This window comes from Haemaphysalis longicornis, unplaced genomic scaffold, assembly GCF_048455015.1.
Source record: "Haemaphysalis longicornis isolate Haplotype H1 unplaced genomic scaffold, Haemaphysalis longicornis Haplotype H1 scaffold_8, whole genome shotgun sequence".
NCBI classification, from domain to species: domain Eukaryota; kingdom Metazoa; phylum Arthropoda; class Arachnida; order Ixodida; family Ixodidae; genus Haemaphysalis; species Haemaphysalis longicornis.
Genome location: NW_027526445.1, coordinates 47,784,564 through 47,808,600, shown reverse-complemented (window position 1 = coordinate 47,808,600; position 24,037 = coordinate 47,784,564). Strand labels below are relative to the sequence as shown.

The 24,037-nt window shown below is 44.6% G+C and overlaps 1 protein-coding gene across 1 annotated transcript in view; it reads left to right on the top strand.

Annotated features, from left to right (window-relative positions):
- The first annotated feature begins 1,289 nt into the window (after window positions 1-1,289).
- The window catches only part of LOC144148281 (ATP-binding cassette sub-family C member 2-like), a 99,915-nt gene continuing 77,167 nt past the window's right edge, over window positions 1,290-24,037 (top strand). Inside the window, exons 1-4 of the mRNA XM_077679838.1 lie at window positions 1,290-1,356; window positions 9,563-9,676; window positions 17,640-17,771; window positions 19,789-19,951. Coding sequence (XP_077535964.1) covers window positions 19,889-19,951 — 63 coding nt within the window. The 5' untranslated portion in view covers window positions 1,290-1,356; window positions 9,563-9,676; window positions 17,640-17,771; window positions 19,789-19,888. The remainder of the gene's footprint in view (window positions 1,357-9,562; window positions 9,677-17,639; window positions 17,772-19,788; window positions 19,952-24,037) is intronic.

Genomic DNA, 24,037 nt, shown 5'->3' with positions numbered 1-24,037 from the left:
GCCGAGTTATGCATGTCGCATTTTTTCGACAGTATCGCGGTTTTATATATTTTAGAGCCCCTCTATGTTTCGACCGTAGGGGATCAAGACAACCAAAAATGATGATAATAAATTTTATGATGATGATGACAATCACGATGAATTGGATATTATTCTCCAATCAAACACCATGTATTCGAAGTAACAGTTCTTTGTCCACTTGGACAATCCTACATTGTCCGATAACTATTGGTATTTGTTTGGTTTGCGAAGAGCTATCATGTTCTCTGCAAGGCACGAGGATTGCACCTACAGTCCGATTTGACGCGTAACGCAGATGTCATCGTGCGTAAAATTATAAAAAGAAAATTGCTTAATTTTTTCTACCGGTGCACCAAAACTGTAGTGATAGTAATGTGCCAGTAGCAAGTTGCACGAAAAAGTAAACAAGGCGGATCAAAAATGAAAGAACAATTCGACGTTGCAGGCGGGTCGTATGTTCTGGTATTGAGCCTCGCGCTTGGCAATCTCAAGAGAGATTTTTTTGTTTGAGAACCACGATTTACGTAATCGTGTCAAGGTCAAATTTGGAAATAAGCCCATTCTTTATGACAACGGAGGGGGGTTCTCAAGACCCCTCAACCTCTGGTTCGCGCAGTCACTCTTACAACGCAGTACAATGGGGCCATTCACATAACTACGTGGTGACCTCTGTGAGAGAATCATAATACGACTTGAGCGAGAAAAAAGAAACCTTGCTCGCATATTGATGTATAATGGACGCACTTTGAATGAAACGGCAACAAATTGAGGTAAAGGGTCCCAACAGGCATATCCACGGCACGTGTGGGTGAAGCGTGATACTTCTTAAATTGTATTTAATCACCGCCGCAGATGAAATGGACAAGGAAACAATCGCGTGTTTGCTTATAAATGAAGGTTTCTTTAGAATGTGCACATATACACGTGCAAAACGAAAACAAAGTAAGCAAACTTTTTTCTCATATGATCTCTTGGCCTCATCCCAGCGCCAAAACCCATTAACCATTGTTACGCTGGCTGTTGCATCTTTAGCGCCGGTATATTGCTATGAAAAGAACCCGAAAATTGCTCATGATATTTTTTCTTAGTTTTCGAAAGCTATAAGGATTTATTAGGCAATAACTGCAACTAAAAAGGTACGAGACGTTCAAGAGCACATGTTGACAATATTTTTCGGTTTCCTTCAAAAATGTTTCATTTCCGTGAAATCGCTGGAAGTATTCCATTCTTGTAAACAGCTTGTGGTCCTCCTCTCCCTCTGCAGGTTGTCAGAAGGAACACAAACGAAGACACGTACTCAACGTTTTCCCGTATCGTCTGCAGAGCTGTTCACTGGTAAAAATCAGCTGGCAAATGCCGCGTTCTCTTCTTTGGGTTATTTGGCCTGGATTACTAGTGTCCGTATCGCTCCTGGGCAGCACGTGCAGAAAATACATCGTTAGGAGCCCATTTAAGACATATACCAGAACACTGTTATGACCGCCTGTACAAAGGCAAGGAAGACAACAATTTTCAAACTATGTTAATATGCGATCTGTAGCGGTGAATGCCTGGCTTTCTTAAATGCGATGGCTACTAAATGCCATGGTAAGCGATGGCTACTGGTTTCACTGCCGCATTTTCCTTCCGCCAATATCAAACAGGGGAGCCTAATATGCATCTTACAGTTTGCGAGCATCTAAAGTGGAATGTTCTCAGGCTTTGAATGGTCATATTCGGACACATCGCACTTTACAAAAAGGAAAAAAATGCCAAAAAATAGATGCCAAGGTTGTAGGAACAAAACAGTGCGATATTATTTCTGTAAACTTAGTTCCGCGTAGGATCATCTCCATTTGCATTTGACAGAAAAGCCCATAATCTGTGCAAACAGTTTCTCTGAAGCACCTAATTGACTTCTATGAAAGTAACGTTATATTATGCGCTGTTTGGCGTAACCCACTTCCTGCAGCGATAATCATTCCTTTCCGGTTTTTACGCCTCTGATAAAAACGTGTATTAGCACCGCATTGACTATGGCAGAAACGTGTTGCTTGTATTGCCTTTGAGCGATGTTTATGCAGCCGCTAAACAAAAAGGGCCTTGCTATTTAGAAGCCCATGAAGGCAGCCTTGTCATTCCGAAATTTCATTCACAGTAAGCGCAGATGAATAATTTGGCTTTGTCGCAAAGGGCATCCGCGAGCACGTGCTCATTTAAATTAGACTAGGCTTCTCAGGTGCAGATTTCGTTAAAATACTCGCACGCTTTGAGAGCGCACTAGATTATGCCAGTGGAAGAACTTAGCAAGCTATTACCGCGAAGCTGTTTATTGCTGGGTTTCGCGTACTTGCTTGCTTGCTTGCTTGCTTGCTTGCTTGCTTGCTCGACCTCGCTTGGTTTTACTAGGACCCGCACTTAATATATTACTCAAAAATTTGTGTGTGTGTGTAGTACCCGGCGATGTCCGGGAGGGCCACTGTACTTATTAAACGAATGAGTATTACACTTGTTATCTTCTACTTGTTCATGTTAAGTAGTTGACCATGGAGTTGTACACAATTAGGAACTCCTGCCTGCTTTCAGTGCATGGGTTCCTCCAGCAGGCGCATGGTTATTGTAAATGGCTTCAATTTGTGATTTATTCGAGCTATCCTGAAACAAATTGCACCAACATGGTGGGCTCAAAGGCTACTTACTCATGGAAAATATTATGTGTTTGGTTTAAAGAATACCCACCAGTGATGGTCTTATAATAAATAGCATGGGCTCTTACAACAGGAATGTCGTTGCATAAATTCCCGACAGACGGCGACTGCCATGCTACGAGAGAGAATTGAACCTAATTATACTTCGAGGGAGAGTAATTTTAAAAAAGCCCGCTTTTTTGTTTGTACTCTTCTTGGGACACAATCCTTAAATTGGTATTCGGACAACTTTATGGGCAGCACGTATAAGCAAAACGATTTCGATATAGCCATGGGTTGAATATTTATTGATACATCCGTAAAAACTGGAAATTTATCGAAAATCTTGATTGTTCCTATTACTTGGTTGTTATGGAAAAACTTGCAAAACAGTTTTTGCAAAATTGTATTCTGGTTACTTCTACCAACAAAACTTTGTGCGATATCGCACGGGTCAGCGATAAAAACAAATTTTTGTGGAACAATCTAGCACTTCTCACTATCTTAGTGGTGTAACTTCTGGAAAATTTATTACTTACGTGGGACACCATTATCGGATTGTGCTCCTCAAATTTGAAGTTTCTACAACCAGCAGTTTGGCTTGACCTTTACATCAAATGCCGGCCCCTCGTGGTGCAAATTACAAAATCCGTTTAGCCCTTTTAGCGGAGTCACCCGGCTAAATTCTTAAAGTTGATGTATTTCATTCCTGTTAGTTACATTTACTGGCAAAACAGCAATTGGATAAATCAGTCGGTGAAACATTTATTGCAGCATCTTCAAGAACATTCATTTTGTTCCGAAATGCACGATCGTCCGAATAGTGGTGGTAAGGGGAACCCCCAAAACAACATTTTAGGTATTCTTAAGGGATGCACATATCAGCAAAAAGCACTTTCATATCTGAATGGGTGAGCAAAAAATCACGAATTTACGGCAACAGCGTTTCCCCCTTTTTCTCGGTTGGTAGTAGAAGTTAAAAAATTCCCGCCTTTGTGAGCCCCTGCGCCGTGACCCAAATGTACTCCAAAAATACTCACAAAAAATTCTGTACGTGCAGCAGTATTGGTTGGACGTTTTTATGTGAGTGAGTGAGTGAGTGAGTGAGTGAGTGAGTGAGTGAGTGAGTGAGTGAGTGAGTGAGTGAGTGAGTGAGTGAGTGAGTGAGTGAGTGAGTGAGTGAGTGAGTGAGTGAGTGAGTGAGTGAGTGAGGGAGGGAGTGAGGGAGGTAGGTAGGGAGGGAGAGGCTAACCTCACCGCCATGTACTAAAGTTCAAACATTTTTATTGTCGCAGATACACTGCGAACAACAACACAATACCCCAATTGAAACTTCGTTTCTAATATAAATAACAAAGTTTCGCAACCCATTAGGAAGCTAAGGTTGGCGCTAAAATAAACTTTCCAAACATTATACGCTCGCAAAAATGTTACCATAAAGCAAATCAGTAGAACGAGTTACAACCCTGTAAAGTAGCGCATCCAGAGCCCGATGTAGCTTTGGGTGTCAGCTATTACATCACCAGGGAGAGCATATGGAGGGGTAGTTTAAATGAAAGAACCTAGCAACATTGGTACACTGACAGACTCTTCACTGTAGCGAGGTGTACATCTGGTTGCGATGCGAAATAACCATTCAGTTCTTGCAGAGTACACAACTAGCCGTCAAGTGGAAGAAAGATAAACTTGATATATAGTCCTCAAAAGTCGGCTACGCATTCTGGCTTCAAACGCTGCTTTCATGTTGACAGTCCGAAAAAAATTAGGCTTCTTGACCCACAGGGTTTCAGGCAATGCATTTCATTATAAAAAATCATTGTCACTAGTTTTTGCAGCAATGTGTACCATAAAATGCGGTAAGGGACAGAGTTTATACATTGATGCGCACATGCCTCCTAAATTGTAGGTACGTGACACGGTGTTGTCCCTTTGAAGACAGCGATCGTTATCCACGTTTTCTCGTATGTGGGGCATTTTGAACGCTGCTCAAGCGCAGTAATATCATCCAGTTGCTCAAACGGGTCAGAACCCTGTCACTGTACTCTGCCCTCTTGTCAGTCTTCACGGAGAGCTATCACAGTGTCATGATTCAGCTCCTGAGCATAGAGAGGTACAAGGAGATTATGATCTCGGTAATACGAATCATTCCGCTCCTCACTACGGTATTATGAATGGGACGAGGATCAGCATCCTTGTCAGAGAAAAGGTTAGAGGTTTGTAATTAATAGCCAGTGAGGACTAAGTCACAGTCGTGATGAGGATGGTTTTGGGTTTTGGCGCCAGGGGATGGGTTTTGGCGCCAGGTTTTGGCGCCAGGGGATGGATTCGGCGACAAAACGAAACGCATGATTTATACGGCTGTATATCTGACCACACAGTTCACCATTTATTGTAGCTATACAGGGGTACAAGTCAAGCGCGGAAACGAAGAAGATGATGATGATGATTGCTATTGGTTTCCCCTTTGAAGCGGGGTGATGGCATGTGATCTTTGATTGATTGATTGTAGGGTTTAACGCGCCGACGCAACGCAGGCGATGAGGCGCGCCGTAGTGGAGGGCTCCGGATTAATTCTACCTGGGGATCTTTAACGTGCGCCGAAATCTCGTACACACGGACGTTTTTGCTTTTCGCCTCCATCAACCAAAAAGGATCATCTTACCAAAAAGGACTTATATAACCATGTTTTACACTCTTGGTTTAATACTAGCGCTGCTTAGGGCAGGCACTAAAGCTTATTAGGCCCGAAATACTCTTTTGCCCTGTTACAGGTGGTAACTGTCCTAGGGCAACGAAAGTTGCAACAAAAGTTACAACAGCGGCAACAAAAGTTGCCGCTGTGTTTCATCAACGCAGCCGGATGTAACTCCGCGCGGCGCAAGTAGTGCGTTACTTGGAATAGTTTGAACTTGGCACGAGACGTTTTAGTGATTTTTGTACTTAATATGCTTATGAACTGTTGCAGCGAAGACAAAAAAACTACGTGAGAAAAGATGGACGATATCACGCGTTCATAACTATCTCCTTTAAAAACGTGCGCACCCGTTGACATCCCAGTCCGTCGCTTAGGTGGCGTGATACCGTACATGAGCTAATGCCGTTCTTAACTTGTTCCCGAGTATACCTCACATTCCATTCTTCAAGGCCACGGGGATATTTTCCCCTTCACCACTACTCCGAACAAACACCGCGAGTGTTCCAAAAACTTTATCGGCTTAAGGAAGTTATAACAGCCGTAAAACGCGCTCAATTTTCTCCTTACAAATGTCCCGACATTAGCTGTAAACATACCTTCAGAATGAAATGTTGCTTTACTCGTCTTTTAATTCGGTAATAAAGTAGAAATTTGGTCCAATAAGTTTGCGCATGTAATCCTATCAAGCAAAAATGCGTTAAGTTCACGGCACTAAGAAATATTCACGCATTTGAATAAAAAAACGTTTGACCGAGTATTATTTTTTCAACCCAATTAGGAGGTAACTTACTGTAAATTCTAAAAACCTCCTCGCCCATTTGTAACCCTTCGATGCGAAAACCAATTCGACCATCTTACTGGGACGTGATTTACTGAGGTAGTTCCAAGAACACGCTTTTCCCAGATGTTGCTACTATGACGCCGTCATCAATGCATAAAAACGTCATTGTTAATACCCTGTACACGAAATATCTAGATATTTAGCCGAACGCAGTACCTCTACACACGCTAAACTCTTAAAACGTGTCGTTAATGTTGTGTAATCAATTCATGATATTCTAGAGTAGACTTTTGTAAAAATTATCATACTTTCACGATTATGTCGGTGAGCTGGAGACGTATACATCAGAAGCATAAATCACATTGCCGTATTCCTGACGGCATGCAGAACCCTGTTAACGTTGCTCTTTACAAAATCTAAAACAATACCTTTTGTTAGTTTCAGGCGATCGAACGAGTTGTCTCTGTCTTATCCAAGAAAGTTTAATATAGTTATTTGCAAACGAAGAATGGAAATCCTAGAAATAGTTAGAAATGTTACTTACTTATTGCTCTGAATTAAAAATATTAAACACTTGAGTTTGACTCTCAACATATAATTGCTCTGCACGCGAAATAGCCACGTAGATGATTTCAACACTTCACCAATGCACGGAGAACTTCTTTAATGAAATCCTTTAATAGCACCGAAAAAACTGGAAGAAACGCTGTCACCTTATCTTCTACCTGAATCGAGAATCTGGTACTGAACTTTCCCTAACTGCGCCCAAAAGTTTTGTGTAGACGGGCAGGAGTTAATCCCAACTTGTTTCTACTAGTATACATATTTACGTTGCGTGTTGATGTTGCTCTTATTTGGAGGGAAAAGTGTAAAACCAGGCTGTCCTATATCACTGGATTAGATTGTCCTGAAGGCAGTTCAACCCCTCACGGCAGCAGCACTTGGTTTTTAACTCATACAAGCCGAAAAGCGTGAAAACAGGTATCGCTGCTTCATGAGTTTTACCAAACTGTAATATCTGATATTTCAAATATAGAATGCATAGTAAAAGGGTATTGGTGAAGCTTTTCGTAGCCTTCTTCTGAAACAAACACTGGTTCAGGGATTGGCAAGTCTAAGATAAATGTCTGCGGGAACTTCTACACATACCTCAGCTAGCAAAATATGTCAAATACGATGTCCCTGTCCAGGTAGCACGCTTTCCTTCAGTTTCACTTTCGTTTTAATGTTTAGCCTTGCATACATGCGGGTGAACACGATAGCCTATCGTAACTACTTAGCACTAGTTCATACATGTGAAAAAGCCTGCGGCAGAAGCTGATATTACTAGCTGCATCTACTTCAACCAAGACGGTCGTCAAACGATTGTATTACGGCAAGTGTGTTGTCAACATGTGCTCCCAGGTCCTGGGGATTTGTGGGAACGCTTCACCGACGTTATCCCACCCGGTCAACAAACAACAGGGGCTTCGTGGCCGATTTTCCTGTACGATACCCCCCTTACTTGAAGAGAATTTTTCTTACTGGCTGCGACGAAAGCCACTCAATAATCTTTAAGAAAGATGGCGACGATGGAGCAAACCTGGGATCGGTTTGCTCTGGGCGTTCTACGGCGTGCTCTCAAACAACACAAAAATTATAAGGAAGACGACGGAGAGAAATGGAAGCCATAATTACTCTGTCCTCAGCCAACAAGGCGGCGTTAGCCACCGAACAAAAGCCGCGACAGCTAGGAAATGCGTGATGTTTTAGTTAAAACAAAAAGCTAAGCAACCCTTGCTGTCGCTTCAATTCTGTGTGCGTGCAACAGTTGAAGGAAACTGCAGCAGGGGAAATAGTCTTATAGTATGTGAATTTAATATTGCTGCAAGGGAAACCTTCCCCACTATCGAAATATTCCTACGCAAGTTAAACTCACGCTCAGCTTATTGCTTCAATCTACTCGCAACGGATCTGTTTCTTAAGCGATCGCGTTAATTTAAGATTTTCGCGCCGCACAGTTGCTAACAGCCGTATGATGCCTCGCTGAGTCGCACGAAATCCAGTGTTTATCTCACTGTACTGGAATTCGCAAACGAGTGGTACAAGTGTTCTTCACCTCCTTTTGTAGAGACGCAGTGTGGGGGTAGGACTCGGTGTATATTTCTACTTCAGAAGGAAAAACGCCGCCGGCAGAAACGTCTTGCGGCAAATCCAACTGCGCAGCAGAAGTGCAGAACAAAGACGTTTTAGGTTTTGTTTTGTCAAAACTTCCTCGAAGAACATTATATCCGATTTGTCGGCTTAAATGGCTACAGTAATACTGCTCCGAAATGTATTTATTTGTGATAACTATGTTACACTGAAGACGTAAACGGTACAGACTGCTCGTCCTCTCCCAATGCCTGAACTTTTACTGCATGAGTGTGATTCCAGAAAAAACATCGGTGACTATTGGTTTATCTAAACTTTGCCTCTTCTAAATTATATGGCAATTGGCCTGCAAGACAGCTCTACTCCTACACCGAGAAATATATATTCTTGGAAAAAGTAATTGACACTCAAGGTAAAGCGCTCCAGAATTGCCACTCCGCGTCTTTAGGGCGAATTTTATTACCTTTTTATAATTAGGTAGTCCCCCACAAGCTGCATATGTCAGAAAATTCTTGTATTTTGTGGATACATGAGCTTCCTCTCAGCTTAATATATCCTAAATATATTTCAGCGCAAAATATCCAAAACGATACACAAGAAAGAAGAGTCAGGTCTGCTTGGATTAAATTCTGGTCGTTCCAAATTTTATACACAAGAAAGAAGAGTCAGGTCTGCCTGGATTAAATTCTGGTCGTTCCAAATTTTATTACGTAATACCAAAACAATTATTGTCCCAACCGTTACGAAATTATAACAAAAATAAAAATCCCTGGACATCTCCACTAACGTGAAACCTGGGAAGGGGCGAAGCATGCGTGTGTATAAGTGTATCCTTGGCGCCTTCGCATTTTTGCCAACGAAGATGAAACCACTCGGGGTAGAAGTGTACAGCTTTGTTGTAAAAGTCTCTTTTCTTTGAAGCACAAATCTCTCTAGCGCGAGGCGGAAACGAGTGTCCCGGTGTTTTTTTTTTAGTACGCGTTTCAAAATGCTCTAGAGCAACGCGTAAACGAGTGTCCCGCTGTTTTTTAGTGCGCGTTACATTCTAGTGCGAGGAGTACACGAGTTTCCCGATGTTTTAGTACCGTGACTACATGAAACCGATTACGACGACGACGACAGGAGACGCCAGCAGCCCCAGCCCCTAAAAAAATTATGTGCACTCCGTAACAATGTGCGTGCTGTGTATTTCATGCCGCTCCTCTAGTCATCGTACTTCACACGACACAAGGGACCTTCATGTTTTTATCGGCAAATCTTTTCTAGGCACATCTGGAATGTTGCATTCAAAGCGAGAATTGCGATTAACTATTTGCCAGTTCTAGGGGAAGCCCTTCGGTGCCGCACACTGATAAGTTCACTTCAACATCTCCAAGGAAAGTAAGTATTGCTTTTTTTACGTCACTCCATGCGATAACTCAAATTCGCATTCTACACAAAAAGTGGCATGAAAACACCTCTTTCATAGTAAGGAATTTGATTGATTGTAGGTTTTAACGCGCCGACGAAACGCAGGCGATGAGAGGCGCCGTAGTGGAGGGCTCCCGATTGATTTCGACCACATGGGGATCTTTAACGTGCGCCGAAATCTCGTACACACGGGCGTTTTTGCTTTGCGCCTCCATCAGTCAAAGTAAAGAATATCAACAGCAATAAAACACGACACGGTACATTAGCATCCCATCATGTAGCTCCTGTATAACATTTGCGCTATGGATATGTAACATCACCCAAAATAATTTCTGTTGTTTCAGAAATCCGCTTCCTGGGGTCAGTATAGCCAACTGTACAAACAAAGGGTGCATAAAGAATGCTGATGAGCATTCATGTCCTCCTTCTTAAATCCCCTCTTCATGCATACTGCAAGACATTTCTTAGCTTACCTATATTAGCGCGTCTTCCTTTTGTTAAATAATCTTAATAGAAATGATTATCTCTCTATTGCTATAAAAAGCAGACGTTTCAACGATTATAGCGTGAAAATGCTGTGCTCAAAATATTACACCCCATAACCATCCCCATTACCCAAACTTAAAAATATTTCGAAAAAAGGAATGAAGGGGGAGAAGTGTGTTTCATCATTATTGTGTGCAACTTGAAGTTGTTGCGCTTTGCTGTTATAGTCATTATTATATTGCATTAAACACACGATAAAGGCGATCGTTGACTCTTGAGTTGTTTGATGTTTTGATACCGCGCTACTAAATCACCGCACTGCTCTAAGGGTCGAGGTTGATTATAGTCACCCTGCCTTCCCGTGCAAGCGTGATGATCGCCGTGTGCTGTCAAAATGGTGTTTCTGACACCGACGATGTTGTGGAGAGCGACTAGCGCTTGCTTCTTGAACGCAGTGTGTACTTCGAAAGAGGCATTGCGCGCTTGAAGCAAACAAAGCGCCGGTTTTGGTCCCGATTTTTGATGAGGAGTGTCAGCATTTCAACGTACCCATAGCAATCCTTTAGATGCAAGTGACGTGACCCCAGCTGCCGAATTTCAACGCGAGCACGACAACGCCCGTACTCCCCACTCTTTCTTAGATGTGTACCCGGCGCTATCGCATTGAAAACAGAAAAAGTTAAGCTCGTTCCTGCTCCGCTACAGCGACTGTTTTCCGTCGACTTCTCAGTTACGAAACGCCCCTCGCGAAGGACCGAGTTATCACCGAAGAGTTATCACTCAGCTGCCGAATTTCAACGCGAGCACGACAATGCCCGTACTCCCCACTCTTTCTAGGATGTGTACCCGGTGCTATCGCATTGAAAACAGAAAAAGTTAAGCTCGTTCCTGCTCCGCTACAGCGACTGTTTTCCGTCGACTTCTCAGTTACGAAACGCCCCTCGCGAAGGACCGAGTTATCACCGAAGAGTTATCACTCAGCTGCCGAATTTCAACGCGAGCACGACAACGCCCGTACTCCCCACTCTTTCTAGGATGTGTACCCGGCGCTATCGCATTGAAAACAGAAAAGGTTAAGCTCGTTCCTGCGCCGCTACAGCGACTGTTTTCCGTCGACTCCTCAGTTACGAAACGCCCCTTGCGAAGGACCGAGTTATCACCGAAGAGTTATCACTCAGCTGCGGAATTTCAACGCGAGCACGACAACGCCCGTACTCCCCACTCTTTCTAGGGTGTGTACCCGGCGCTATCGCATTGCAAACAGAAAAGGTTAAGCTCGTTCCTGCTCCGCTACAGCGACTGTTTTCCGTTGACTCTTTAGTTACGAAACGCCCCTCGCGAAGGACCGAGTTATCACCGAAGAGTTATCCCTCAGCTGCCGGATTTCAGCGCGAGCACGACAACGCCCGTTCTCCCCACTCTTTCTAGGATGTGTACCCGGCGCTATCGCATTGCAAACAGAAAAGGTTAAGCTCGTTCCTGCGCCGCTACAGCGACTGTTTTCCGTCGACTCCTCAGTTACGAAACGCCCCTCGCGAAGGACCGAGTTATCACCGGAGAGTTATCACTCAGCTGCCGAATTTCAACGCGAGCACGACAACGCCCGTACTCCCCACTCTTTCTAGGATGTGTACCCGGCGCTATCGCATTGCAAACAGAAAAGGTTAAGCTCGTTCCTGCTCCGCTACAGCGACTGTTTTCCGTTGACTCCTCAGTTACGAAACGCCCCTCGCGAAGGACCGAGTTATCACCGAAGAGTTATCACTCAGCTGCCAAATTTCAACGCGAGCACGTCAACGCCCGTACTCCCCACTCTTTCTAGGATGTGTACCCGGCGCTATCGCATTGAAAACAGAAAAGGTTAAGCTCGTTCCTGCTCCGCTACAGCGACTGTTTTCCGTCGACTCCTCAGTTACGAAACGCCCCTCGCGAAGGACCGAGTTATCACTGAAGAGTTATCACTCAGCTGCCGAATTTCAATGCGAGCACGACAATGCCTGTACTCCCCACTCTTTCTAGGATGTGTACCCGGCGCTATCGCATTGAAAACAGAAAAGGTTAAGCTCGTTCCTGCGCAGCTACAGCGACTGTTTTCCGTCGACTCCTCAGTTACGAAACGCCCCTCGCGAAGGACCAAGTTATCACCGAAGATGGAGTCTAACCTACGCGTCAATGACCGTACCAGGTGTCTTCACACAAGGGCAAAGCTATCCGGATGCAAATTGAAATTATGTTCGCTGACGACATCATACAATTGTTTAAAAAGACAGCACACTGAGGTTTTGTGTCTACCACCAACGACTGGACACAATCACCAACAAACCAAAAAGGTCGGGTATGCCCTAGCACAAATCGACGATGCCCTCGACAACCCCCGCAACGACAGGTACTTCTCTGCGACACATCAGAATACCGGCTACAGGCTAATTGAACTGCACGAATGAGACCGAGAGGAGATCGCATTTATAATTTGAGACGGACTGTACAAGTTTAAGGGGACTCCGTTTAGGCTGTGCTCGGCCCCAGCAACGTTTCAGAGGTAGTCATGGACACTGAGCCTCAAGTGGTACACGTGCCTCGTCTAGCTCGACGATGTTGTCGTATTCCCCATTGTTGCCACAAAACACCTTGCAAGGTTACAGTTTATAATCGAGATAAACGCCGAAGCTTGAAAAGGGCAGCTTCGTACGACGAATTGAAGTTTTTGGGCGACGTTGACAGTGCCAAAGGAGTGCTTCACCCTGACCAGGCGAAAACTTCAGCCAAGCGGATTTGCCGAGGACAAAGGACAAGAAGGACAAGAAGAATGCACGGAGATTCCTCGGTTAGTGTGCGTACTACCAGCCCTTCGTGGGAAGCTTCGCACGAATAGCAGAGCCCCTCTTGCGTTTCACGACAGGCAGCACCCCTTGCGCTGAGAAGGAGCCCCACTGGAAGCCTTCTGTGAGGTGCAACAATGCCTGCAAAACAAGCTGGAATTCTTACATTTTGACGAAACACTTAAGCAAGATGCGCAGTAAGATATGTTTGGATGCCGCCCTTGTTCAATGACAAAGCCGCTGCGAAAAAAGAATCGCTTGCGCCACTCCCAGCACGTCAAAATAAGAGAAAAAGTACTACTGCGTAGTCTGTGCGAATCTGTGCCTTGCAATTAAATGGTCGTTTTCGCATACAGCCTTTACGAGTATACCAAACCATTCAAGGTTGTTTCAGGCTGCATGTACTCTATTGACTGATCAATTTGAAGGTTCCATCCGGGCGTGTCGGTAATGGAGCCGGCCTCCAGGCTTTCGACCCACCACTGTTTACAAATACTGCAAGAAACATTCCGACGGTCGACTGTCTGTCACCCGCACTGGTAACCTAACGCCACAGCACACCAACGAAGATGACGCGTTTTTTAAATCGTAATGTAGAGTGATCTAGCCGCCCAGCATCACGCCGGCCCCCAGTTGCGCGTCATGATCGACAACCTTGAATGATGCATTGTCGCCGTTCTAAGCACCTCCAAGCGAAAGTTTCCTGCATGCTGCGCAAAAGCTCCATTTAGGTAAATAGAAGAGGGAAGGGTAGTCCTTTCCACCGCAGTGCCCCCGGCACATTATAATGAGGAATAAACATGGTTTCATTCATTCATTCATCCAGGTAAATAAAAATTTCTACCTCAGGACGAGAAGAAACTTGTTCTCATCCCTGCAGGCCTTCGTGACAGAACTTTGGAAACATGCCACATCAAGCCGCCTTCCGGACACCTCCCCACAGCACGTACAGTGCTCAGCGATTGAAACGCGATACTCGGAGCGCGTGGCTGTCGGTGCTTGTTGCGCCACAGGTGAGCTTGTGAAAGCGAGCTGACGCATTGTGGTATACGGTGAGGGTGAGAGCGTTCGTAACACATGCTGACTGCATCCGGGGGACAGCCCTTCAGAGTGTTATTCTTGGCGGCGCCATAGGGGTGCTACATGCCATGGCTTCAAAACGCTGCGCCTGCGTGCCGCGCCGCTCCGCGCAAAGCTGGGCGAGCTGGCACCGCGCGCGTTATGAAGAGTTTGAATTAGCATTTATCACGATGTGTTATCGTGGCGCGCACAGCACGCAGGCGCAGCGTTTTGAAGCCATGATATGTAGCACCCCTATGGCGCCGCCAAGAACAGCACACTGAAGGGCTGTCTCCCGGATGCACTATGCATGCGTCACGAACGCTCTCACCCTCACCGCATACCACAATGCGTCAGCTCGCTTTCACAAGCGCTCACCTATGGCGCCACAAGCACCAGCAGCCACGCGCTCCGAGTATCGCGTTTCAATCGCTGAGCACTGTACAATTGGCAAAACCAAGGGAAGTACTAATGGCCCTGCCCAAAATCCGGCATCACTCAATATGTCCGGAGGTCCAGTGATTGCCAGCATCAGGAAACCCCCCAAAAAGACCTGCCGAACCTATGCAGCCTCGCCTTATCATCGAGACCCTTCCAATAGGTCGTAATGAGCCTTTTAGTACCGTTACTTACGCCACAATTCGCAGAAATGGGTGGGTAGCCACATACTCGTAACGCGCTACGAGGACATCTCCGATCTTCCCAAGGGAACCTCAGTGCAGCAATCAAATTCTTTATTTACCCAATATATATGCTGTGACACAGAGCTCTTGCAGTACTAATCTTGGTCTGCAGAACGTTTTTCATTGAAGGATCATGCAAAAAGTCCTACGTTACAGCAACACGGATTACCGAAGAACCACGGCGCACTACGGACAAACTACAGACTAACGGAACACCTACACATAAAAATGGCGGACATGCTGTCAATGTATGTCCACGTTGAGCATAAAACGGGAGACGAAATTCTTCCGCAAATCCCCTTTGCGCACAACACAGCCATCCCGTAACGACGCCGATGACTCCGCCTTAGCATATGTACGAAAGACGGCCTATTAGTATTCTTGACACCGTGATCCCTCACGTAGAAGACAATGGCCTCAAAATCGATGCCAACCTCAACCTTTTGCAAGCTGCATCGTGCAGAGGAGGCCCGCCAGCTTATTTGGTACAACGAACCAGCAAATCATGGATGACGGTTGGTACAACCTTCGACGCCGATACGCTAAGTACCGCCAAGGTGGTTTTGCGTGGGTTTGGACTTCTGCCCGGTGACGCGGCGTCAGCAAAAATCTTCTGCGGTGCTGATTCAAACTTTTTCGAAATCAATGACGGGCCGGCCAACTTGTCTACGAGGTTCCTCCACCGCAACTCCGGCTCATCACGGAGACGCGAATTGCTGTGAGTGGAAAGAATAAAGGAATAAAACAGTTCTAACACCAATGCAAATGCTGGCTGAAAAGTCTCAGGTACGCTGTGGTATACATGCTGCCGATACAGACTTTGAACTTGAGGGTTCTGGGCAAATGGAGCTTGTCAAGGAGAGTATCAGGTTGCCTGGCGTGGTGAACAACACGCATTCCCACTCGAGGCCGGCGATTAATTGCGTTGCCGCCGAGCTGTCGGCGACCACTTATGCGGTTTCCACGCGGCCTCGCGACGGTCTTAAGATTCGTGACTAGCGCTGACCGGGTGTCCTGCTAAAAGGTGGTGACAGCACAGCTCGTCGCTTTCCATCAGTTATCATGCCCTGCGTTCTCAACGTGTGCTTCTTTACCTGCAATAACTTTTATGACAGGAACAAGGTTACGTTTTATACCATCGCATCGATCACGTACTAAAGTTGTTTGTTTAACAGAGAGAGAGAATATATTTTTAATGAAAAAAATTGTTATTTTTCTATAAATCATCGGTCTCTGCCGTGTGATGTCTTGATGATAAAACTCCCCGGTCTCATACTCAGCCTTGCCATCACGAATAACACGTTTCAACACTAATACGACTGTATAAATGCGCTGAGATTGATGCTATCTCCTACTGTAAATAACGATCAGCGGTGGCCGCACGTGCTCTGGAGAACAGGGCTATAACGAGTTTTAGAGTGAATTGAGTTGTAGTAAAACAAACTTCTCCATGTTTGCCCGATAAGTTGTAGCTAGAGCTTCCCTCGGTATCAGTGCGCTAAACACTCATAAATATGTTAATGTAAAATTCCATCCTCACTTATGAAATATGACGATAAACTATTTCGATAATTTTAAGAATTTTACCCGTCGCATCCGCGTCGGTTACTGTGCCGTTATGGTGACCACGCAGTTACTTTCTCCGAGGGTCTCCAGCAGCCCGAAGCAGTAAACCCCTCAACGGAAGTAGGTATTTCTTCTGTGCTCGCTTATTGTACGCCTTTAATCGCATTGTATTGCAGGCACTTGAATAGGGAGTAGTGCTTAGACGCCTTCTCTACTTGTGAATCTGGGCGACTATTGTGCTTAAACCATTCATGTGCGTTTCGCTTCTCTTGGACGACGCTGGCAGCAAGTTCTTACATGTTTTGTTCACAAGAGGTGGATGGATTCCCCGTACTTCGGGAACAAGTTGTTCAATCTTCAACGAATAAAAAGTTACCAAGCATTACTGCCAGAAACCACCAAATGTGAAGCCGTGCCTAACTGCAGCCACGGAAAACACAAATTAATCTATGGTCATTTTGTGGTCGTAACAGATGGTATAAAATAGGAGTAGTAAAAATAACAGAATACTACGAGGCATAAAATATTGGATTTATTTCTAATAAGCCGTGCGCTCCACCAAAAGGAAACATCAAACTGTTTAACTATCACTTCATGAGCTGACGGCCTCAAGAAATATTATTGTAAAAGTGGCATTAAAATGCGTGGATCCAACCAAACATATCTTTGTGGGCTCTTTTAGCAGCAAAAAATAATTGTTCTTGTTCAAAGCGTGCAATACCACAGGGAATTACATGCGCAAAGTAAAAAAAGTACATGCCGAACACCAATTTGACACCCACCACAAACCGCTACGATTAAAGTGACCAGGCTCTACTCTGCATGCTTGCACGACTTCAAGTATTATTCACTGGGGTTACGTTATCACACAACGTGGGAAGTTGTCTTTCAAGACATCTTTCAAGTTGTTTCAAGACAACCAAACAAGGTTGTCTTGAAATTTTTGAAACATATCTGAAAGGAAGGCGCCAACAGTATACTGTACTGAGGTGTGATCACATTCAGTCTATTCATGATTACGGGCCAATACATCGAACCCTCCGAGGCTGGAAGAGTATATTGTACACAGCCATGTACAAATTCAATCCAGTATCTGTGTGCAACCAGTGCATAAAAACCTCCGTAGTACTACAAAAGACGTGGGATAACAATAAATAAACCTTTAATGTATAACATCGTGAGTACTGACCATATTAAAATTTCCTGGAATTCATTGCTCGAACTCTGCCGTTCGAGTTTACATCTGCTCCCTGGGTGTCCTTAAAGGAGCTTCAGGACTCACTTAGTACATTTTTTTATATTTTGCTGCTTTCTTTTCAGGACGTCTGGAAGAATTGGACGAGGCCGGTTTATCCTATCCGTTCTACGTGTGCTTTGGCAAGACGTGCTTTGGGACATAGTGGTTACCGCTGCCTACTATACGAACCTCATCATAAGGATTCCCCTTCTCGAGTAAGACTCTGTAATCATTACTGTTGAATGTTAGGCAAGAGTACTAATATAACTCAGTGCTTAGAGAAGCGACCAAAAGTAATCTGCTCTTGCGCACGTGCACACCCTCCGCACCACAATTTTTCATCACCGCAACACATTCCCGTACCACCAGGGTGGTGGTTGTCTTTTACGTGCTGTGCTCCTTTTGTATATGAAATACAATTCCAACATTTATGCTAAAAATACTGCCATTGTTTTTAAATATATATATATATATATATATATATATATATATATATATATATATATATATATATTAACATTTGCTGCTTTTTCAATATAACCGCATTCTACTCATTCAACGAAGCTAGAGATATGTTTATTTCACCCCATTTCAAGCCTCAGCTGCTAATTCTTAGTTAATCAGCATCAACCGTAATCCGTGAGGGCGATAAATTGGTTCCATCAACAATGAGATAAAACGGTTCTTATCATACATTTGAAAAATCTGAGAAACCGGGAACTTCTCTCGCTGCAATTTCGTCTTCGCACTTGCACAGCCAAGAAGGCTTCATTTGTTCAATTACATCACTAGGGTGTTAATCTATCATCCGATCGCAATGCGCCTTAAAATTGATTAGTAGAAAAACTAGAAATTTGGGTTAGATATCTTTGCGGAAAAAAACAGCAACATGAGATAAAATTCAATACGGGAAAGGTACACGCACTTTAGCAAACTGTTTCTCTCTATTGTAGAGGGCAGAGGATATAAGAATCTCACTTTTATTTCCGAAGACTCCCATTTTTGTTTAGCTCTGAGGACTCATCATTTCTTTTCACTATAATGGGGTACGTAACTTCGTTTTTCGAATCAAAATATGGATGGCTTCACCCATCCGCTACGCCTTGTCTTGCGGCCGTGGATCTGGTCCTACTGATTATTCATTGATGATAGAAACCTCAGTCACGTGACAACAGGATTGATAAGTGAGGTTACCGCCATGTTGTTTATACCAGACCATCGCGGTGTTTATATTCCTTCTAGCACAAAGCGAAGTGTGCTCCGTTAAGGGTGCATTGACAGCAAGCAAGCGCCAGGGATCTGTATGAAGGCTCGTCGCAGTAACTGCACCCACAGACTTTTCATGAGGACTCCCCCTCGCACTAGCTCTGACTTGGGATGTGCTATGAAAACCGACCAAAACGGAGGGGAAGTATGGGCTTGAATGTGATGTGCATCTGCTCCCGCCTGCGGTAATCCCGGCCGTACTGCATCAGGACCTTACAAGGCCGCTTCATAGCAGCGCGTTGAAGCAGCGTTGACCAGGAGCAGAAAAGACGAGGCGTAGAACTTTCAGATGCGTCGCAGATTCCACATCTGCCTAACACACCCATGCACAGCAGACCATGGCTCGTACATCATACCAGATGTTAGTCAAGCGGTTGCTCATGAGCAACCTTCTCTTAGATTCTTAGAACTTGTTGGACATTTTCGCCATTTCGTACATTCGATATTGCACTTTTTGGGCCCCAATTACGATTGCAAGGTTAAAGCTCTAAAAAAGGGATAATTACTTTGTTCCGATATGAGCACTCGTTATTGAGATAATAGGCAGAGCCCTTTCGCACGTGCTACAAGGACAAGATTTTCTTGAGTAACGTAGTAAACCTACGCGAGCGGACGCTTCTAATTACGGGCATACCAAAACATGTATTAAGGTAATTCCGCCCAGGTTTCTGCAATGCTAACAATGGTAGAAAACGAAACGTTAATGGCCCAATGTTCCAGAATTGTTGTTTTCTGCAATCTGCAATTTTAATCATTGATCGTCTGAAGTTCACGGTAGGCATAGCTATCATTTTGACAGCGGAAATTTTTTGTTAGGTGCCACAAATATCTGAGGAATGTTCAAGAAGTTTTGTAGAATTTTAGTTTTCCGCGTGATTTATAAAAATACGGGTTATTTGCACCGGATATAATTCTGTTCATATGCTGCTGAGATTTTAAATGCCACATAGAATTTTGTTTTTACAGGAGACTACTCAGAGCAACAACTTCCGCTGAAGTTTCTACACTGACTGTGCTGCTTGTGGCAAGCTGTGGTGCCGAGTTCCTTCTATCTGCTGTTGAAGCGATGTATTCGGGAAATTTGGCCGTGCGAGTTAAATCCCTCTTTGCTGGCCTCGTATTTAACAAGGTAAGCACATGGTGTCATCAGACAAAAATTATTTCAATAGCTAGAATATATCCGGACATCGACATCAATTTTAACACTTCTTAAAGTACATTTACTGATGACAGAAGGGCGTAAAGCTGGCCTCGTAGTTTACGTAATATATAGGACGCACTGTTAGCGGTGAAATACAGCGCACAAGATACGAACAAATTGAACGAACACCCACAGTTTGTCTGGTGTATTCTAATCTCGCCTCTCAGCGCTAACAATACGTATTCAGTACATTTTTCACACCTTACGTAAACAGCAGTGTACATCTGGTCATACTAAATTGCGCATGAAATACTGTTGGCGTTAAATAAAACCAGAATATGGGAACACGTATACAAAACTACAGTATGCGTAGTCCATCAGTCGTTACCAAGTGGTCGGGTGCATTCGGAGAAAACTGTGTAGCTTTTCATCATGGATTTATTGCTTGGTGAAATACGTCCAGCGGGCACAACAGCTTCCCGACTTTGAAGAATGCGGTTGCATGACGTGACCAGGGAGTCTGAAGAGCGTCGGTGCTCTAGTTTGTCTTCTTTAGTAGCCTATAAAGCATGCGGTGGCGTCCGCGTAGATGGCTTCCGCGAAACTAGATTCTTCATCTCACCCCACGCACATTTTTTTATAGTTGTTACAGCCGGAAAATGACGGATTTAGTCACCCGGATGCTGTCCTGCTGGAAGTTGATTGATTGATTGATTGATTGATTGATTGATTGATTGATTGATTGATTGATTGATTGATTGATTGATTGATTGATTAATTGATTGATTTTAGGGGTTAACGCGCCGACGCAACGCAGGCGATGAGGCGCGCCGTAGTGGAGGGCTCCGGATTAATTTTGACCACCTGGGGATCTTTAACGTGCTCCGAAATCTCGTACACACGGGCGTTTTCGCTTTTCGCCTCCATCAGAAAAGCGGCCGCCGCGGGCGGGAATCGAACCCGTGACCTCGTGCTCAGCAGCGCAACGCCTTAGCCACTGAGCCACCGCGGCGGGTCCTGCTGGAAGTAGCACCGGCAGTGCTCGAAGGGGTCTTGGGGATTAGAGAGAACCACTACACTTTATGTAGTAATAAAGTGGTGGACGTTGAAATCTATCTATACAAAACGGTGCTCGCAACGGCTACTAATGCAGCTGTCATGGTTAGAACTCACAAAACAATCCCTTTTGCTCTATAGTGCGCCACGTACTGAAGCATCCAAAGTAAAAAAAACTGGTCGTATTAACAGGACTAGGCAAAATATATCATAAATCCGACCTGAGAGACACACAGGAGAGAAAAGGGCGTCCATTGATAAAATTAACAAACGCACTTCATTACTCACTGAATTGCTCATACTGACGCGAACGTGCAATTTTGCTTTTTTGCAAACCGCAGTGGAAACCAAAAACTTCACGATAATGGCAGGGGCACCAAAGATACGGCAGCAGAATCACACTAATATATCACTTCCCTGCAATGTCTAGTGTTTGATATTGCCACGCATGCTTTAAAACAAATAAACTATCATCAATGCTGAAGGAACACCAGCGCAAGAAAGACGAGAACGAGGAAGGCTAAAACACAGCGCTGCTCTCACAACTGATTTTGTTTATTGGAAAAGTAATCAGTACACACGCCTGCAACCCGTCAAGTCACGCATTCTGCAAGATCACAAACTTCGCTTTTGTGCAAGGTCACAGGAGGTTGGCTTACATAAGTTTCACAATTTTTAGATATGTAAAAAGCTTCTGACACCTCCCTTGTATGCTGATTAGTGTGTTTGAACAACACGGTTGTGTCGGACAAAGCCGGTGTACAACCACACGTATCAAAATGAGAAGCCAAGTTAGAAAGTGAAGAGCTCTGGATGGACAGGTAATGCTCGCGCAGTCGTTTATTGCTGCAACGACCGGTTTGACCTATGCAACAAAAGCCACAAGACAACGGGATGCGATAGACGACGCCTACGGCACATGCAACATACTTGTACCCGTGGTTGACAGTGCACTTATTAACAACGGACTTTGTATTGCTATCTTTTTTGGCAACCAGTGGACAAATTTCTAGTAATTTATTTGGAGCTATTTATCTGTTATTTTTAAATTTATTTATTTATTTGTTTAATATTTTTAAATTTATTTAAATTTCTTTATTTGGAGCCTGATCATTCAGCGATATCGTGTGTGTATCGGCTCATGCGTGCCGCCTGTTTTATGTGAGATACTTTTAGCCAGAATTGATCGTTGTGTGGAAGGATGTCTAAATGCAGGCGTGAAGTGCACCTTTCGGTACGTACATGACTATTTGGTGCTGGTTGAAGAACAAGTTGTACTGCCTGAAGCTGTCAGTAAAGTGTTAGCAGTGTTTAAGACCGCAGGAATTGATCTGTCTTTCACCTGTGAGGTGCCGAAACATAACTCGGTGCAGTTTCTTGACCTTAGTTTGCATTTTAAAAGTAGTCACATTTGCTTTTGTTATGAACCACGTTCAGCAAAACCAAGCCTTGATTTCAAGTCAGCCCGCTCTAAAGTATTAAACAGTGGCATTGCTTTTTCCTAGTTAAGACCTGCACTAGAAAAATCCTGTAAACATTTGCGAAGCAAGTAGCCCGACTACAAGACGCGGGTTCTCCTTCTATTCTACTCGTGGCTGTCACCGAAAAATTAATAAAAGTTTTAAAAGTTCGCGCTAAACGTAACTCGAGTGGTAATCCTTCGCCGAAGAAAAAGAACTTTGCAGTCATTCCTTACACGCACAGGACTGGCCACGGGCTAAAAAATGTACGTTCCCCTTATGATGTTCCCGTTATGGTGTTATGGTGTTACGTTCCCGTTATGGTGTTCAAAGATCCAAAAAAATAAAAAAATTGTCCACTGGTTGCCAAAAAAACAGATACCTATAAAAAGTCCGTTGTTAATAAGAGCACTGCCAACCACAAGTACGAGTATGTTGCGTGGGCTGTAAGCGTCTTCTATCGCATCCTGTTGTCTTGTGGCTTCATTTTTCATTTTACGTTCATCAGAAGCGGACCTGTGCCCGGCGACCGCGATAAGCCTAACGCTGACCGAGGCAGTGGCGGCCGCGGCTGCTCGCCGCACAGCCCAGGACTTCAGCAGCCATGAAGAAATCCCCGAAGAGCTCCGGAACATCCCGGCAAGAATTCCAAGGCAGTACGCGCACCTCAGGGGAGCGATGTCAAGACAGCGAAATGGAAGAATGTGACAGCGAAGTGCCTTCTGCGTCAAACCCGCATGGCGACGCTGCTGGCCAGCCGACCTTGGACACTGGCACCATGGACGCCAACGACGATGTGGGATGGATACAAGCCCTCAGCAGAAGAGAAAAACGGAGGGTGAACAAGGACAAGAAAGCCGAGTTGACAGTGAAATAGCGGAAAGGCCTCGCTGTCAAGTAAGCCTTTTTCAAAACCAGAAAATGAAATGCAACGTCCTCAACGCCGGCGACTCCCACCGCTGCCGAGGGACGACGTCAAAATAGTCATGAAGCCGCGTAAGGGCCTCTCGCTCAAAGACTACAGCACCATCGAAATAACGAAAGCCATTGCTGAAGCGTGCGAGCAAGGGGAAAAATATCTGCACAAGTTTGTCGTACGTCCGCGTCTTGGCTCAAATATTCTAATAATGAGCACGCCAGGCACGGAAGCGGTGAACGCGCTGCGAAAGATCTCCCTCATCAACATAAGCACCTCACACGAGGTGGTGACTTATGTAGCCTTTTCGGAAGAAGAGGTGAAAGGAGTTGTGCACGGTTTTCCGCAAGACACGACCCCGTCAGAACTCATGAACGGATTACGTATCCGTACCCACAACACCAAGATTATACAAGCCCGCATGCTAAGAAAATCGAAGACTGCATTGATTACCTTTGAAGGCAACACCGTGCCAAAAGTGGTGTACTTCTACAGCGGAGAAATGCCCTGCTATTTGTGCAGACCCACCAGGCAAGTGTGCTACATATGCATGACACCCGGACACCGATCTGATGTGCCCCACCTCAGCAGTCAAGAAGTGCCCGAACTGTGCTGTTGAAAACCCAGAAGACTGTCACCCGT